Source organism: Chinchilla lanigera, unplaced genomic scaffold, assembly GCF_000276665.1.
Source record: "Chinchilla lanigera isolate Chin_1 unplaced genomic scaffold, ChiLan1.0 scaffold00054, whole genome shotgun sequence".
Classification (NCBI taxonomy): domain Eukaryota; kingdom Metazoa; phylum Chordata; class Mammalia; order Rodentia; family Chinchillidae; genus Chinchilla; species Chinchilla lanigera.
Genome location: NW_004955455.1, coordinates 12,289,966 through 12,308,049, shown reverse-complemented (window position 1 = coordinate 12,308,049; position 18,084 = coordinate 12,289,966). Strand labels below are relative to the sequence as shown.

The window sequence follows — 18,084 nt, the reverse complement described above, 5'->3', positions numbered from 1 at the left end:
GTCACCGACTTCCTGAGCTGTTTTGAGGGTTAATTGTAGTATTCCCCAAGTGAAAGCTTTAAGAAAATGACAGCCAAGAAAAAGAGGCCTTCCTCTGGTTCCTGGGATCTAACGTCTCTTACCCCTTATCAGCTGCACATGACTGCACATGCACACACACACACAGATTTACACCCATACACACGTACGTGCCCTTGGGGTCTCACCTTCCCTGGGAGAATCAATCTGGGGGTTTGATTCTCTCCCTGGCCTCTTATTTTCACCCAGTTGATGACAGCTGGCAGGGGTTGCTCACCACTTTTTCATGTGTTAGCAGACTTCTCACAGGGTGGCTTGGTCAGCAGGACTAGCAGCTGCCTGCCTTCTCAGTTTCCCAAAACGGAAAGCTGATTTGACCCACAAAGGCAGCAAGAACCCCAGAGGGAATGGGACACAGCAGTGAGGGAAAATCACTGGGCAAAGCCTAGGCAATATCTGGATATTACCATGTGATATGGTCCCATCCTGGATCTTATTATGTAGCAATATCCCACTGGCTGTGTGGCCTGGGGCAGGCGGCTTCACCTCTCTGAACCCTAAAGAATCGAGGTCATGAACAAAACTACTGAGCACAGGGCCTGTACACAATCAGTGTTCCATAAATGTAATCCATGACTAATTTCAGAGGGAAAACAGCAGAGGCAAGAGCAAAACTGCTTAAGTTCAAATCCCAGCTCTGCTGCTTAAACACATGGGCAGACAGAGGCAAGTCATGTCAACTCTCAGTGCCTCTGTTTCTTCAACTATAAAACAGGGATGACAAAAGTCTCTTCCTCATAGAATTTGGAGGAAGAATAGATGGTGAAGAATAAATTTAAAGTGCTTAGGACAGAAGCTGGCACCTGGCAAGGACCCTGTAGTGCTAATGATTGCGAGTTCTATTTTTCTTCCTGCACAGCCTTCATCCCTGCTCCTTGACCTTGAAATGACAAGGTGGAGGAGATCATCAAGGCTTCTCTACTCTTCTGGTCCCCTAATCCAGGCAGAGAGGCCTGAAAATTTCAGGGTGGAGTTGTGGAAGGGACACAGTTGGGGTGGGGAAGGAGAGGCTTTCCAGAGCACGCCCGCCAGGAGGCTTCCACTCCATAAACACAGTCCATCCGCCTGTAAACACACTCCCACCACTCAGATCTACACACACACTCTCTCAGACCACGCCACCCACACAGGAACCTCACCCAGCCCACGCCTTGTCCCAGGCAGGCCCAGATTGCTCCTGAGAGTCATGCAGTGATTCTCCCCTTAACTGGCATCAAGCTCAGCCTGCTGCCTGGCCCTGCTGTAATTACAGAGAGAGCTGTGGATTCTGTGCCCAGCCATGACGTCAGCCTGAAGCTTCTAGCCGGATGAGCTCACCCCAGCTCACCTAGCAGCCCAGGCAGTCACTCAGGACCTGTCATTGGAGGGGACTCTCTTGGCTGGAGAGGGAGGTCGGGGGTCTCCCCAGAGAGCTCAATCCAGATCTGGGGTTCAGAACCACCCACATTCCCACCTGGGCCCTGCCACCCCACACCTACATGGGAGGGCCAAGGCTCTGCACCTGTTTCTCCACCTGCAACATGGGGGTGTCAGTAATAAAGATATTGTTGAGAGGTTCACTACCTTCTCTGCAAAGGCTCACGGAAGTGGCCAACACACAGGAGATGATATGTGATAGTCGCCGTGGTTGTTCTCTGTACTATTATTTTTAGCAACCTCCCTCACGAAAGCACTGCTTCATATGAGAGCAATTTCTCAACTTATGACTCATGAATTCCTCAACACCTCCATCCCACCCCCACCCCTTGAAGCTGACAGAGCTAAGACCCTAAGGACACAGGGGGAAAATAGTGCACTCAAAGCTGCCCACCTGCTGCAGGCAGAGCGAAGATTAGAACCCTAACCCAAGCCTTTAGGCCAAAGGGATATGTGTAAATTCTTTTTTTTTTTTTTTTTTAAGTACTGAGGATAGAACCAAAGGCCTTCACAATGAGCTAATTCCCCAGCACTTCTCTAATTTTTTATTTTGAGGGAGCGTCTCACTAAGTCACTAAGTTGCCCAAACTAGGCTCAAACTTAGGATCCTCCTGCCTCTTTCTCTCAAAGTGCTTGGATTACAGGCCTGCACCACCAAGCCTAGTTGTAAATTCATTCTTCCAGTGGCATAGAGGAGTACAGAAATCTAGAAAATGTGTCTTGTCTGGGCTTTGAGTTTCAGAACCAACACCCTGGATGGATATGGTACATCTGGATAAATATCATTATTAAAAATAGTCATATTAAAAATAGAAGCTATCATTTCTTAACACTTCCAATGGCAGACTCTTCAATTGTAAAATGGAGTAGTAGTAGGGAAACCTTGCCTTATAAGCTCATGGGGGCAGATCAAAGAAGTCAGTATTTGTAAAGTGTTAGATCAGGGCCTGCTCTAGCTCAATCTTTATGCACCTGATAACTTGAAGTCGAAAATATAAAAACACCAGTTCCCCTGTTAAGTGCTACCTGAGGATGACTTCATGTACCCAGACACACCTACAAGGAGGCCACTCTCATATCCGTGTCACAGGTGGGAAAACAGCTCAGAGATGCCTGAGAATAATGTTACAACTGATGGAGATTGTTGGCTTGACCAAACTTTAATCGGGCTCTTGAACTTCTCTGCGGACGCATCTGTGCATCTTCCTGTAAAATCCAGTTTTAACAAGAGCCCTGTTAAGTCCATGTAGCAACAACCTTCAGCCCCCATATCTGCTCACCCTCCATATCTGATCAGGTTCTTCGGCTTCCACCATTCCCCAGGTAAATTCTGATCACCCTGGTCTGTCTTCAGCAAGAATCCTGTTAGGTCAGTTTAATCAGAGTCCAGCCACCATCCCATCCCAACCCGTATCTTCTACCCACTTACCCCCATCCTGCTGTTTGGCTACGAATTCCTACTTTGCCCACACTGTATTAGGAGTGGATCCAAATCTTTTTTTCCCCACTGCAAAATCTCAGTGCTTTGATGGATCACTACTTCTGTCACTGTAGCTCCTCTGCGCAGGAAGGTCTCCCTTCCCGGGTTGCACTTTAAACAAGGGTCATTTACATAGTATACTTTTTTTGTTTGCCACTTTACATTGAAAGTATAAAAGCTCGGATCCTGGGTCTGACTTTGGTCAGATTGGGAGTGGGGATCTGAACCTCGGGCCATCTGCCTCCAAGGTTCCCCCGGCTCTTGCCTCTTTCATCCCCTCCTGCAGGTGCCCAGGGGGAGGCAGGATACAACATGCTCTGGGGAAGGTATTTCCAGAGGGTGACCTGAGACCTCAGCCAGGCGAGGGTTATTAATAGCCAGTAGCTTTAGTGCCCTGCTTGAGGAGGAGGCTCCAAAGAGCAGAGGGAGGGCGGAGCTGCGCTGTGGCTGGGGGAGGAGTGTCGGGCTGGCTGGCTGAACTTACATGCGGTGGCTTCAGCCGGCCCCTCCCAGCCCCCTCTGGGAGGCCAGCTGTTCCCTCAGTGGATTCTCTGGGGCTGGTTCATTACCTTGGAATACTCCTGTGACAGGAGGCGCTAGCAAAAACCCGCCTCCAGCCCCCAGCGGCAAATAAATAGAAGGCTCCCAGCCCAGAAGCCAGGAGAAGTTTCTAGGTGAGTGTCTCTGAGGTTTTATTAGGCTCTGGCTCCACTGTCGACCTCCGCAGCTCTGGCTGGGAGCCTGGGCAGCCCGGGAGGACGGTGGCTTGCTGATCTCTGGTGAGGCCATAGACAGAAAGGCCTTCTTGGATTCTGTGGGACCAGCTGGGGGGGTGGTCACCTTTGGAGGCCTGGACCCCAGCCTGGTAAGCACAGCTGTTCTTGGCAGTGAATGATTCTGCTTCTCCCTGACAGAAGATCAGCATTTTTCTGAAGCTGAAAAATAAGCTCTGAAAGCCATCCCGCCCACCTCGCTTTGCTGTGTGACCTTGGGTAGGTGGCTCCCTCTCTCTGAGCCTCTGTTTCCCCTGAGAGCTCAGCACTCATCATGGCTGACGGTCAGATGCCATTCTCCTGCCACTACCCAAGCCGGCTGCGCCGAGACCCCTTCCGGGACTCGCCCCTCTCCTCTCGCCTGCTGGATGATGGCTTTGGCATGGACCCCTTCCCCGACGACTTGACCGCCTCTTGGCCTGACTGGGCTCTGCCTCGTCTCCCCTCTGCCTGGCCCGGGACCCTGAGATCCGGCATGGTGCCCCGGGGGCCCACTGCCACAGCCAGGTTTGGGGTACCTGCTGAGGGCAGGAGCCCCCCACCTTTCCCTGGAGAGCCCTGGAAAGTGTGTGTCAACGTGCACAGCTTCAAGCCAGAGGAGCTGATGGTGAAGACCAAGGACGGATACGTGGAGGTGTCAGGTGAGCGAACAAGAGCACCTGGGGGGTGCAGGCCTCAGCCCTGGGAGGGGCCCGGAGAAAGCCTCCTGAGATGGGTAGCAGTGACAGTGTGACACAGGTGACCTCAGGGCTCAGGAATGCAGACCACAGAGTTATCTATGGAAAAGCTCTCCTCTCCTAGGCCCCAGGAGGAGTCCAAACCTGACCCAACTGCTGAGGCCTCAGGGTGCCATATCAACCCCAGGATAGGCAGGAAGACAGGTCGGATATTCTGGTTAGGTTGGGTATTTTGACAGAGCTAATTTAACATATGAAGAATAGATTAGACAGACTCAGAAGGAAAAAGGCAAAAAAAGAAATGGGCTTTATTATGTTCTTGTATCAGGGCCCAGAAGGACAGGTGCAATGCAGAGCGATGATAATGTTAATAACCAGAATGAGTTTCAAGCAATACACCTCCCCTTATCCTCAATAAGGAGACTGAGACGTACTTAATAGCAATGATAATGATACAGCTGATAACCTTGATTGAGTGTTTACCATCTGCTAGGCACTGTGCCAACCTTTCCATCAGTAATATCTCAATTAATACAATCAGAGGGGGTGGCTCCTGCTGGTCTCTTCTTTTTACACACAGGGAACTGAGGCACAGAGAGGTTGAAGTAACTTGTTCAAAGCTACCAAGGGGTCAAACACACTGCCTGGGGGTTGGGAGGCCAAAAGAGAACTGATGATTATTTCTGAGCTAAATTCTTATATTCCTTCCCCAAAATAATCCTCTTTCCAACCCTGTGTAACAGGGGGTTCTGATCCATTTTGCAGCTGAAGAGGCTGAGGCTAAGGAAGATTTGTCCGAGGTCAGGCCGTGAGTCAGCAGCAGGAAGAGACTAGAGTGAGGCCTGTCCACTAGGCCCCGGCTTCTCTACGCTGGGGAAAGGCAAGAGAGAGAGACAGGAAGCTCAGGCCCTGTTACACCGGGCGGCATAAAAGCTTTCTTTCGCTTCCCTCCCAATTAACGCTCCATTAAAAAGCCTGTATTCCTGGCACAGGCCTGTCTGCCAGAAAATCAATAAAAGCCATTGCAAACACAAGCTGGGCAGGGACAAGCCCTGGCAGGCAGGCAGCATTCAGGGGGAGTTTCAAAGCTGCTGGTGGCAGAATCATAAACATCAGAGGCTCCAGTGCGGCTTCGGGAGTGGTAGGCCCTGGAGACACGCAGGGGCCACGTGCGGATGGAGGGAGAGGAGGGTCAGCCAGGGCTCTCTGAGTTGTCTGGGGAGCCAGGCAAGAGTCCCACAGCTCTTGCACTAGCCATTAGGGTGTTCAGACTACTGCACTTTGTGCAGCTGTTTCCTTATCTGGAAATCAGGGTTTAAATGATTCTGCTGTAAAATCGCAGTATTTAATAGGCGGTGCCTATAAAGTGTGTAGAAACGTGGCGCTGGATGGAAGGAAGCAGTGTGTTATTACTGTTGTAAAAGCACTATTATGATAACAATAACATGGGACAGACACATAGGAAGGTTCCTGATATATAATAAATGGCAGATACTCTTTGAAACCTAGGTTCAAATCCCAGCACTGCTGTCCACTAGCTGGACAGACATGGAGAGGAAAGTCTTTTCACCACTCTGAGTCTCAGTTTCCCCTACTACAGAATAGGGATCAAAATAATAGCTATCCTCTAAGGCTGTAAGGATTTAATATATGCAGACAGTATATGATAATGTACACAGACTGTCTCTAAAGTAGAGCTAATAATAGCGCCTGCCTAACACTCTGTACACAGGGTGATTATTACCACCATGCTTTTGTCCTTGTTTACTTATAGTTGTTTCATTCCATGGGCTTCCAAGTCCTACACACCCACTGGCCCTTCTGGGAGACCCTCTGTCCAGCCTGGAGAGCTCTGTCTCCATCTTCCTAGGAAGGTGCTTCTTTACATGTAGGATGTGGCAGCCCCAGGCTGAGATCCCAGCTAAAGACCTTACTGATTTAATCTGGAGGCTGTGGGTATATCTCAGTGCCTCAACTTCTCCGTCTATAAAATAGAGTCTTAATAAGACAAAGAGGACTTTTAAAGATGCAATAGTGACTTCACCTAGATCCATATCTTCTGAGAGTACATATAAAAGCCTTCCTAAAAGAGGTTTTAGAAACAGGATCGGTGTCAGGAGCTCCATGTAAAAGCAATTTCCAAGGGATGTTGGAAGACGGATTCAGTGTCCCATGCTGTACTACACAATGACAACTCTGTTCTTCCGCAAGCATTTTGTGCTGAGCCCTATGCTAAATGCCCACCTATCTTGGCTTACTAGGTCCTCACAAGGACTTTCTAGGAGTGTGGGTGGTCACTGCCCACTTCACAGGTAAGGAAAAGGAGGCCCAGAAAAGGTAACTCACTTGTGATTATCCATTTCTCTATGGCAGTAACTGAGACCCAAAGCCAGGCCCTCCTGAATGGTTCTGGGTTAGGATGGCTCAATGTACTTCTACCTGTGTGACCTTGGCCAAATTCCACCACCTCTAAGACCTGAGCTTGCCTGTGGGTCTTACAGAGCTGTGGTCTATGCCAGGATTTGCTGTACTATCTTTCTGTAAGGTGCCGTTAGATGTCTCAGTAATGGAGGAAGGGCAGTCCAGAGTTTTAGAAGATGCCAGGTGCAACAGAATCATGAACAGATTTCTTTTCTCCTTGCAGAGCTTATCAGAGACTTTGGTTTGTTTAGGGATCTCTGAAAGGCAGACTTATCTGACTATGTATGAATGTCTTGCTCCAGAAAAATGCTGGACTAGATGATTTCCACCATGTCTCATATATCCTTACCGTACCCTGAAGCCACCAGCCAAGAGACGTTCTCTTCACCAGCCACTGGGCCAGACTCTGGCTAAGAAAGGGACTGGAAAACCCCAAGATCTCATTCCCACCCCAGAGCAGCTATCCTCCCTGGAAACAGAACCTTCCTTCTTTAGCAGGGCCAATCACATTAGCCACTCTGCTGCCTGCTCCTGGCACCTATACTTATCCAGGTCACTCGGAGCAAATGGCAGCTGCAAGGAATCTCTTCTTCCCCCAGACTTCAGGTGACACTTTCTTTACAAAGTGCAGTTATTATTTTTCTCTGCCTGCAAGAAAATATTTTTATGGTGCAAAGTGAACACTGGAAAGCAAAATAAGAAATTAAGAATCACTCATAATCTAAAAGCTGCCCAAATAATCAAAGTATGTAAATAATGTGCAGATGACCTTCAGAGCAATTTGCTTCTCTTTCAATTAGATTCTTGCCCTCCCCAGATTCCCCCATGGAGCCCCTCTTGCTTAGAAGCCTTCCCTTCCTAAACCCCAAACTCCAACTTCAAAGCATAGACTGACGTTTGGCTTCGCAGGTTCAGGCCTTTCCCTAAGCATCAAGGTAAATCCAGAAGAGGCCACTTTCACACAGTCTTTTACAACTTGCAAAGTGATTTTGTGACTCACTGCCATTTATTGTTTAGGGCAATTCAGTAAAGTATCTCCCTTATTTCAGAGAAGAATAAACCGAGGCTCAAAGAAGAGGAGAAATGTGCTAGGAAAGGTCAGACAAGGGATTCACATCCAAACCCCAGGGTTCTAGAAACAGAATTCCCAAGTGATATGGGCACATCACTTAAGCTCTCTGAACTTCAGTTTCCCCATTCACAAAATGATCATAACAAAAATACCTGTTTCATAAGGTTGTGAAAAGTAAAGGAATCACTACAGGTAAGGTGCTCAGAACAGTGGCTGACACCAAACAAACTCTATAGCAGTGCTTCTTGACTTAGGATCACATTCTGTCCCCATAAACCCATTGGAAACTGAAAATATTATGAGTCAAAATGCATTTAACACACCCGGCTAGCTGAACATCATAGCTGTGCCTGGCCTACTTTAAACATGCTTAGAACATCATGTTGGCCTACAGTTGGGCAAAATCATGGGGCACAAGACCTATTTTGTAACAAAGTATTGAATGTCATGTAATTTATTGAACACTGTACTGAAAGTGAAAAATGGCATCATTGCAAAATTGAAAAATGGTAAATTGAATCACTGTTAAATCAGGGGATGTCTGTATATGTTTGCTATTATTATTCTTACCATCATGATCATTAGCATCAATTAGGATTCTCAGGGCACCAGACATGCAGAAGGATTCCAGGATGCAAAAGGGCTGAGTCAGAGGCACTGGCCTGTGCCCAGGGGAAGCAGGCCTTTAGGGGCCCAGGCTTTGGGGAAGGACCAGGGAACAGACAGTACTTTCTGGCCACAGGCCCATGATAAAGCTGGGAAGTTGGTTGTCTCAGAGTTGGCAGGCTAGGATAAGCTCTTGGGGTAACAGCCCATTAACAGAATAGCATGCTCTGGTCACCAGACACTGTAGTTTAAAAAGGATTCCCATAAATGTACCCCTTCTTCCCCGCTAGTGGGAGAACAAATCAGACCAAGACACTCAAAAACTTAGACTTAATCCTCCAGAAGTCTTTAGACCTAGTATAAAGATCTAAGTCCAGGACTACTCAGTTCAGTGAAGTTCTTTCTGATGCTGGAAATCTTTTCAGTCCCTCAGAGTAAGGAATTGACTACATGAACTATCATGTGTTTATGCAGAAGGACGGGTACAGTCATTAAAATCATGTTGTCAAATAATATTTGGCAATATGGACAAATAATTACAATGTCTTAACAGGAGAGGAAAACGGATTTTGAGCATAACACACAGAATGATCCCATTTGATAAGTATGTGATATATATCTATACTATACAACATTTAAGAAACATAGAAAGGAAATTCTGGAGCATGGAAAAAATCATCTTTTTTTACTGCTTTTTAAATGGCTTCCTCAGAGTGGTTGTGATTTTTTTCCTTATCTTCTATATTTTCTAACCTACATTATCGCATAATCAGAAAAGTTATTAAAGGAATGTTACTTTTCTTAAAGTCATTAATAATGCAATCACCTATAACTTCTCAGTTTTTTAAAGTCTGGATTGCATAAGGACACTTTATCCGAGGTTATTTATAATCTGGATCCTGGAGCCCCTCGGAAGGGCCCCAGTGTATAAATGAGGCTCTTGGGCTTTAGAATGAGGTTCTAAAAGGAATGGGAGCTGAGTGACACGCCCCTCCTCCACATGCTAATCCTGTTTGTTTAAAGAGAAATTGGAGACACCCTCACCATGGGAGTGGGGGGAGGGCGGAGCAGGAGGATCTGGGTTTGCTATATTGCAAAATAAAAGCCAGTTTAGGCTCAAGGCTTTTTGTGATTTCATCTTTTGCCTCCCTAAGGGAGGTTGTGTGGCTCTTCCCTGTTACTCTGTAGGAAGTAGAGCTGGTAGAATTTCACATCTGTGATTTTGTGGCCTCCTTTTCTAAGGGGACGTCTCTTGGGAGAGGCGGGATGTGTTTCGCAGATTGAAGCATTATTTCTGGACTGTCGGTTTGCTACTAGGTACAGATAATGTGACTGAAAAAGCTAATCAGTAGCTGGCACAGACAGAAACCTGAGGACAGGGGGACATAAGGTCCCAGGACTTGGACCTGATTCAGAGAGAGCTGATTCAAACTCCAGAGCAGCCACACCAGCTGGATGACCTTGGACCCATCATGGGCTCCGGTAGCAAAAGGGAAAAAGAAGTTCATCCTTAGAGTTAGGTGAAGCCTCTGCGCATGCAAAAGAAGCCCTTGACATGTGGTTTTACTCTGCTTCTTTCTTTGACCTCATCGGGAATGTTAGCCACGGGGGTCTGCTGGCTGGCTAGAGAGAAGTAGTTAAGTGGAAAATGAGGAAGGTAAGGTACTAACACATGGCCCAGTGTCTGTGATTTCCTAAAACCAATGTTTAGTTGTCTACAAACCCTGGTCAAAGCCTCATTTCCTGTCCATTGTCTCATTTCATACCCACAGCCAGCCTGAGAGGTGGGCTTAATAAAGTATGTCCATGGGGTAGATGGACAGGATCCCTGTGGCTCAGACCCTGAAGTCTCCAGACCATACTGAAGTCACACAAGGAGGCAGGGGCAGAGGGAGGATGTGAATCTGAGCACCAGGCCTGAGCCACATCTGGGCCACATAGATGGCTGACATGTCACGCTGCTTGTTCTTCCAGGTAAACACGAAGAGAAGCAGCAAGAAGGAGGCATTGTTTCCAAGAACTTCACCAAGAAAATCCAGTAAGTGACCTTGCAGCATGGATCTGGGGCTGAGGGGTGAGCAGGGGGTACCTGAGACCCAAATCTGGGGTCTTTCTCTCTTGAACATCTCTCTTGGGAGATACCTCCTACGGGACGGAACTGAACTCTCACACCTTAACAGAAGGTGTCACAGCAAACCTGCAGTAGGATCCCAGAAGCAGCAGCACATAGATGGCGCAACTCATCTGCCCTGTGCCCTGTGAAGTAGAATTAGCCCCACGTTACAGATGGAGAATCAGAAAATAAGAGAGGCGAAGTAACTTGTCCACAGTGATACAGAGTTGGGACACTCACCCACTCACGTGACATGGCTGAGGGAAGATCACCATCACCATCAAAACAGACCCTTGATAGGCCTGATAGGCTCTTTGGAAGGTTGTTGCTCTGTGCTACCATGGCCAGGAGAATGATATCACACACAATATGCTCCCTTTAGCAGCACATAAACTAAAACTGGAGAATCACACAAATTAACCTGCACATTGTCCCACTGTCTCTACCTACTCCCCACAAGGGTTTGGATGCCGAGACATGAAGGCAGAGGAGAGGCCAGTTTTGCTTAACAGTCTTAGGTCAGAGGAGAGCAACCAGAACACAAACAGGCTGGCCAGCAAATAGCGACCACATTGATCATATAACTGGCGATTCCTGAGGGGAGAAGAGACCCTTAGCAGGGATGATGGCTGCTTTCCTGAGAGAGCTGCTAGGTGCCTTCTCTCTAACCAACATCATTCTGCTATGTGCTTTTCTAGCCCTAAGGTCCTTTCTTAGTCATCACGGCATTTGGTTTCTGCAGCAAAGATATGCATCAAGGAAAAGAGACACCACCCTCCCTGTATGAGGAAGAAGCTAAGTCTCTCACAGATAAAGGACTTACTCTGGTCTTCATGATAGGAATTTAGCAGAGCCCCACCCAGAGTCCTGACCTCCGGGTTTCATGTGCAGGCCTTGAGCAAGGGTGCTGTTCCCTCATCTCTAAAAGGGAATGCTGATCCAGCCTTGCTGAGATACCAGCTGAGTTTCCCAGTGCATGCTGGGTCCTCATAGCAGCAGCTTGGTATTACTATTCCCACCAGCCCTGGCAACATCCCAGGATGGAGAGATCGCACCAGCTAAATTCTGAGACTTCTTCTAGCTTTGGGATTCTGCACTCTTGTCTCTCCCCACACCCGCCCATTTCTGACCCTCACAGTTCTTGGAAGCCTGTGGCCGCTTCCCGATAAGAAAAATACCAAAGTCTTTTTTCTTCTCGGCCTCTGGCTGGCGTGCTGTCCCATGACCCTCACCTTTTCCCGGTACAGCCACCAGATTAAACAATGCAGAGAGCAGAGGAAGGGCAAAGGAAAAGGGAGGGTACTGGTATATCCTTCCAGCGGCTCCAGCAAGGACTCAGGATGAAATGACAAGCAGGGCACAGCTGTGACAAGGACTGAGCAGGAAAGAAATCAGGCAATTAATCATTTCTTAAAATGGTTGTTTGCATGGATTTCCCCAGCTCTGAGGCCTTGAGAGGAAACAGCTCACTGGGAATTCCCTGACCAGATAGAAATGCTGCTCCACGTGGCGCTGCTACTCAGCTGGTGGGGGGCTTGTTCTTAAAATACATTCTAGCCACTTCCCGGAGCACTCCCCTCAGTGCACCCTCTCTAAGTGACCACAGCCTCGCGGACACTGTGCCCAGGGCCATTCCACCGTCCCCATGTTGCAACTACTAAAGGGTCCTAGAGTTCTCCACCATCACCTTGACAGGTGTCCCTCCCTTCTGATTGGCCAGTCCCGGTGGTACCCAGTTGTTAAATATTTTGAATCTCAGCCCTGGATACAGAAGGTTCTGGCTTCATGATAAAATAAATGAGCAACTTTGAGCAACTGGCTTAACGGCACTGACCTGTATTCCTGCACTCTCTCGCTGGTGGAGTTATAGAGAGGAGTGGGAGGATGTAAACAAACCACTTAGAGTGAGGTGCAGACTTCATGCTTGGTCCATGGGGACTAATAGTATTAAAAGACTCCACAGGCAGGAATCATGGGAAAATAGCTGAGACTCCTGGGGGCTCCTGACTTTGCCCACCCCAGAAGCATCCAGGAGTTCTGGTGACCGGGACAACCCTGAGCCATCCTCAAGGGACCTCCATGACTCTTCCAGGAAAAATGTCAGTCCTTAGAGGATGCTTCTTCAGCAAGCCTGGGATCCTTCAAGATTGCCACCCAGGCAGGACGTTGTAGCTGTTTGCCTTAGACTAAGAAATTTATCCCAGAGGCTCCATTTTGATTGGATGAAGGAGAGAGGAGAGATGTTGGAATCCACCTTTCAGGTTGGGAGGATTGTAGTTACATTCTTTTCTACACAGAAGTTGGAGCAGAGAGCAAACAGGAAGCAGGGGATACAGGAGGTCATTAGTGGAGGATGCTTGGAGCCAAGGCAACTTCATTCTCCTTGCTCCTCATCTTCCCAGGTATCTACTCTGCTACTCACTGACATCTCTGATGTGCCAGGAGCCAGGTCAAGAGTTTTGCAGGTTCAATTTTATTTAATCATTGAAATAATTTTATTTTGTGGATGAAGAAACTGAAGCCCAGAGGAGTGATAGGATTCAACTGAGATCATTCATCTAGTAAAGAGCAGATCTGGAATATTATGTAGCCATAAAGAAGAAGAAAACCTTGTCTTCATAAGGATGGAGCTGGGGTACATTACAGTAAGTGAAATAAACATGACACAGAAAGAGAAATATGGCATGCTCTCTCTTTCATGGGGGATATCAAACTCATAGAGGGAATGACTAGAATGGTATCTTCCAGGGACAGAGAGAGAAGAAGAAATAGGGAGATGTCAGTCCAAGGGTTATAAACTTTCAGTGAGGCAGGATAGATAAGTACAGCATGGTGACTATAGTTAGCAACACTATATTATATATTTGAAATTTGCTAAGAGGCTGCTTCTTAAATTTAATCTTCTCAGTGCACATGAAATAACTATTTCAAGGTGATAGGTCTGACAAATGGCTCAATTATACAATGCATACCTATATCAAAACATTGCATTGTATACCATGTATGTATAATTTCGTACTCCAAATTTATCTCAAGAGAATTGTTTCCAAAAAAAGAGCAGATAATGACTTTGAACCCAGGGCTGTACTTTAACTGCTCTCAACTCTCCTATTTGGCTGAGGGGATTACAGTCATTTGCAGTACCATCGTTCACATGCCATCTTTGCTATTTTTTGCTTTATATGCTTAGATCAACTCACTTTTGATAAAGTTCAATTCTCATCATTAAAATGTTCACTGAAGGAGGCATTCATGAAATAAATCCAATGAAAGCAAAATGTGTTTAAATTCTGACTAGATAATGTTGTCTGCCTGAGGGACTAAGCAGTAGATCAGCCAGTGCGTTGTCAGAAAGGGAGTCAGTGCTAGAGCTCCCAGGTACCCAAGGCTTGTTCACACCTAGCTGAGAGCTGCACTTAGATGCAAAGGGAAGGGTTAAATGGGATCTGAAGAAGAAGAACCTTCCCACCACCTGGGTTCAAGACACAGAACACACCTGGGACCCTGAACGGTAGATTTCCATCTCTGGGCCTCGGTGTCCCCATGTGTAATCTGGCAGTACTGTCCTAGACAAACAGGCAGATCCTTTTAGGCTCTGACAGTCTGTGGTTCAATTATACTTCAGCTTGTGTTAAAATATTCACAGCGGTCAAGATGCCGATGAGTGGGGCCAATGACTGCAAAGCAATACTCACACCACTCTCAGATACTATTATTACATCCTTTTTCCTACAAGCGTATATATTCAGAAGGGCCCGATCACCAGGCCAAATTCTGACAGTGAGGTCCAAATTTGAATGCAAATCTGCTTGCAAAGCTCAGGCAGTGCCATATCAGGCGAGCTGCCTACTGGGGTGGTGGGCAAATGGTCAAACAGGGTCAGCCCATGCCCAATAGGATGAGGGAGGTCCGTATTTTTCCCTTATCTCCACTTCAAAAGCTTGCCTCAGCAATTGTCCAGCTTTCCTTTCTCTCTCTTCCATCCTCCCAGCCATATGCTTGTTGATGTTTGGGGTTCCAATTTGGAAGGTGTCTTTGGGTGGATGTAGCTCAAGGGGGTTTGAGTTGCCGTTCCCAACAAACAGCTCCCTAACTTCCAGGAATGGTCCTGCAAGGATCAGGACTAGGCTCTACTTGTGCTTTGGTTCATTCATCAAGACACCTGCATTAAAACGAGCAGATCTGGCCTGACCGATGGAAAGGTCTATGGTGACTCAGCCTCCTTCCCTCCCACTAAATTATCCTTTCTTCAGAGATCTGATGCAGGGGAGCCAGTAGGGCATCATGGTTGACTACTCCAGGATTGGAGCCCAGAATTCCAATTCCAATTCCAATTCCTATAATTCCCCTCTGTTACATACCAGATGTACGACCTTGGGCAAATCAGTTTACTTCCCTGAGACTCAGTTTCCTCCTCTATAAATTGGGGATAGTAATAGAACCTGCTTAGTGGTATTATTGTTAACAACTAAATGAGATGAGGTGATTCAGTTAAAGTACTTGACACACAAAGTGTTGAGAAGGTCATGGTTCTCATCATTTTTTTATTAACAGTGGCATCTCACTGAGACCATTAACGGGTCCTCACAGTTTTAAGTTTGTTGAAGAAAGCATATCCTAGATAGCTTCGGTCACCTCAAACATTTCAAAAAATCATTAAAATAAAAACTCATCTGAACTATTATCAGATCTGGGTTCAGAGATTCCATTTTTAATGCATTTGCACTCATTAAGTTTGTCTTTTGATGTATCATAAGTCTCCACTTAGTCATCTGTGGAATGGATATATTAATTTTTACCTTTTAATCATACTAGACCCTCAAAAAGCTCCAACTACACATATCCGTAACTGAGTTTTGGGAACAAAACAATTACAACCTTGATTATGAAGAAATAATCAAAATGTGACCCAAACCAAGTCTCATTCTTAGCAGTATGGACTATGCTGCCATCTGAAATTTATCCATGTGGCCAGCTTGACCATTTTACCTACCGAACTGCCTATTCCATCATTAATGCATTTTGTAGTAAAGTACTCTCCACTGGGCACATGACAAATGAAAATGTGCTTCCTACTCTAACTGTAATACCTTCCTGGTGCTCTCCACAGGAATAGTGTGGTTATAATTCTGGCCAGCAACCTATCCACTCTCTTAGGGTAGGGACCTCAACATAGAACCAAATACATGGGCCAACAGCGTATTTTTAAGTTAAGAACTACTTCCAACTAGCATCTTGCCATATACAAAACATGTTCAGACTCTGACTCTTTGTGCATCTTCAAATGCTATACAAGTTCAATATCTTTATCTCCCTGTTGCAGAAGAGAAAAGAAGCTTAAAGCAATTGAGTGACCTTGCCAAGGTCACACAGCTACCAATAGGTAGAACCAGGGTATAAACACTGAGCACTGCATCTTGTCCAAAATATTTTCCCTCACATGAATAAACGTATTTAAACCATATTTAAAGTGATGAATAAAATCTTGTGCTTTTTCTAGGCTTCCTGCAGAGGTGGATCCTGTAACAGTGTTTGCCTCGCTCTCCCCAGAGGGGCTGCTGATCATCGAAGCTCCCCAAGTGCCCCCTTACTCACCATTTGGAGAGAGCAGTTTCAACAACGAGCTTCCCCAGGACACCCAGGAAGTGACTTGTACCTGAGACCCCAGCCTTGGTCCATCCTCCTTCCCTCCCCAACCCCAGGGCTTCCCTGATTCTAGGGTACATTACTTTAGCTGAACTCAGATATAGTGCAACTAAAATGTTGGGGAATAGGGGGAAGGGAAAATGACCACAGATTCCCTGGATAACATAGTAGTAGATTTCTCCACAAGATGACGCAATTGGCAAACCGTGCTTGTTGCGTTAGGCCAAAGTACTGGTTTTTCTTTCTTTATCTTTTCTATCTTGATGAAAGCATTGCACATTCTGTAGTTGCCAAACAAAGAAATGGGGACTTAGCATTTCATGTTGTATCTTACCTTGCAAGGAATGCAAGGGTCACTTATCTCTGGGGACCTCCGCATTACCCAGATCCTTGCCCTGGGCTTCCTGTTCCCATGACTGCCTCACGGTTCCACCAATGGAGCCCGTGGCTCAGCCCACTGTGTTTCCACATCCCTGGCTTACAAAGGGTAATAGACAGATTTTGTATTTCCTTATGAGATTTCTCCACCAACCATACAAAAATAAACACTGCCTTCTGCCCTCTGCCCAGATGTTTACAGCATGTCCCCAAGGTTCTCAAACAGGCCCTCCCCAAGGACTCTAGAAGCCTCTAGGTTAATTCCCTGGCTGAGGTCCTCACCATCTTGTGTCCCCCATGTCCAAGTTGGGATTTTACAGAGGGGGGTGTTTCTAGATAGCCCTGCCAAGAGCCAAGCAGAGGCCAGGCAGCCTGGCAGACAAGCTGGTGGTGTTGTGTATAGGGGTGTGGGACATTTGTGTCATTGTTGTTTGAGTTGTGCTGTTGTTTGGGGGGAACATAGTAAATAATAATTAGTAACAATAATAAAGGAGCTGATGTTCTTAGCCTTGGGTGCTTCTTTCGATCAGAAACTAGATGCAATATCACCTAGATGCACACACTACTTAGGAGGGCTGTGGCTTCAAGGAATCATGCATAGTAACTAGTGGCTTAACTGGGATAAAATAGGTATTATCTCATTTCACAAGAAATTCAGAGGCAAGTTGTTGCCCAGGTAAGTGGTTTCTTCAGCTGTTGTGCCACTAATAACTGAGAACATTTCCATTATTTTTCTCTTCTGTATCTGAGAAATCACAGTCTATCCTCAGGTTACAAGATGGCTGCAGCAGCTCCAAGCATCTCATCCTCATATGAAAATATATAGGAAGAGAAGGCAGCGATAAGAAGGTCTTCTCACATGTCTCCTTGTTTTATCAATCAGAAAAATATTTTCTGGAAGCTGCACATAGATGTCTTCTTTTATCTCATTGGTCCAAACTGGGTGATATGTCTATTTTGAGACCAGGTCTTAGCCAAAGGAAGTGAGGTGGCCATGGTTGGTTTAGACTTATTATAGTAATTCATCCTCTAAGGCCAAGGACATTGCCACCTGAACAAAACAAGATTCTGTTATGAACAAGAAAAGGGTGCAGGGACTATGAGGGCAATCTACCCTGCAAGGACTGTCATGGATTTTGTTGCTGCCAGGAGCACAGAAGCCCTGGGTAGCATGGTAGGGAGCAGGGCTGCTGAAACCGTGCATCAGTTAGAATTTTTACTGTGCTGAGTGTCAGGAGCCCCAGGTCAAATGACTTATCTAAAAAGAGGTATATGTTGGTACACACAGCAGAGAGGTCCAGGATAAGAGCTTCTTTCAGGTACATCTGGACTCAGGCCTCCTGTGGCATCCAAAGGACTCAGTTTCCCTCCATCAGACACTGTGGATGGTGCCGCCCCCACTTTCCCTGCTCCCAGCCCTGCCT

General features: G+C 46.6%; 1 protein-coding gene across 1 annotated transcript; it reads left to right on the top strand.

The window, feature by feature from the left end:
* Positions 1 to 3,461: 3,461 nt before the first annotated feature.
* On the top strand, positions 3,462 to 17,166 carry Hspb8 (heat shock 22kDa protein 8). The gene is made up of 4 exons (XM_005396529.2): positions 3,462 to 3,648; positions 3,889 to 4,388; positions 10,498 to 10,561; positions 16,137 to 17,166. Exons 2-4 carry the CDS (start codon positions 4,022 to 4,024, stop codon positions 16,294 to 16,296), a joined length of 591 nt encoding a protein of 196 aa, XP_005396586.1. The 5' UTR covers positions 3,462 to 3,648; positions 3,889 to 4,021; the 3' UTR covers positions 16,297 to 17,166.
* The last annotated feature ends 918 nt before the right edge of the window (positions 17,167 to 18,084 follow it).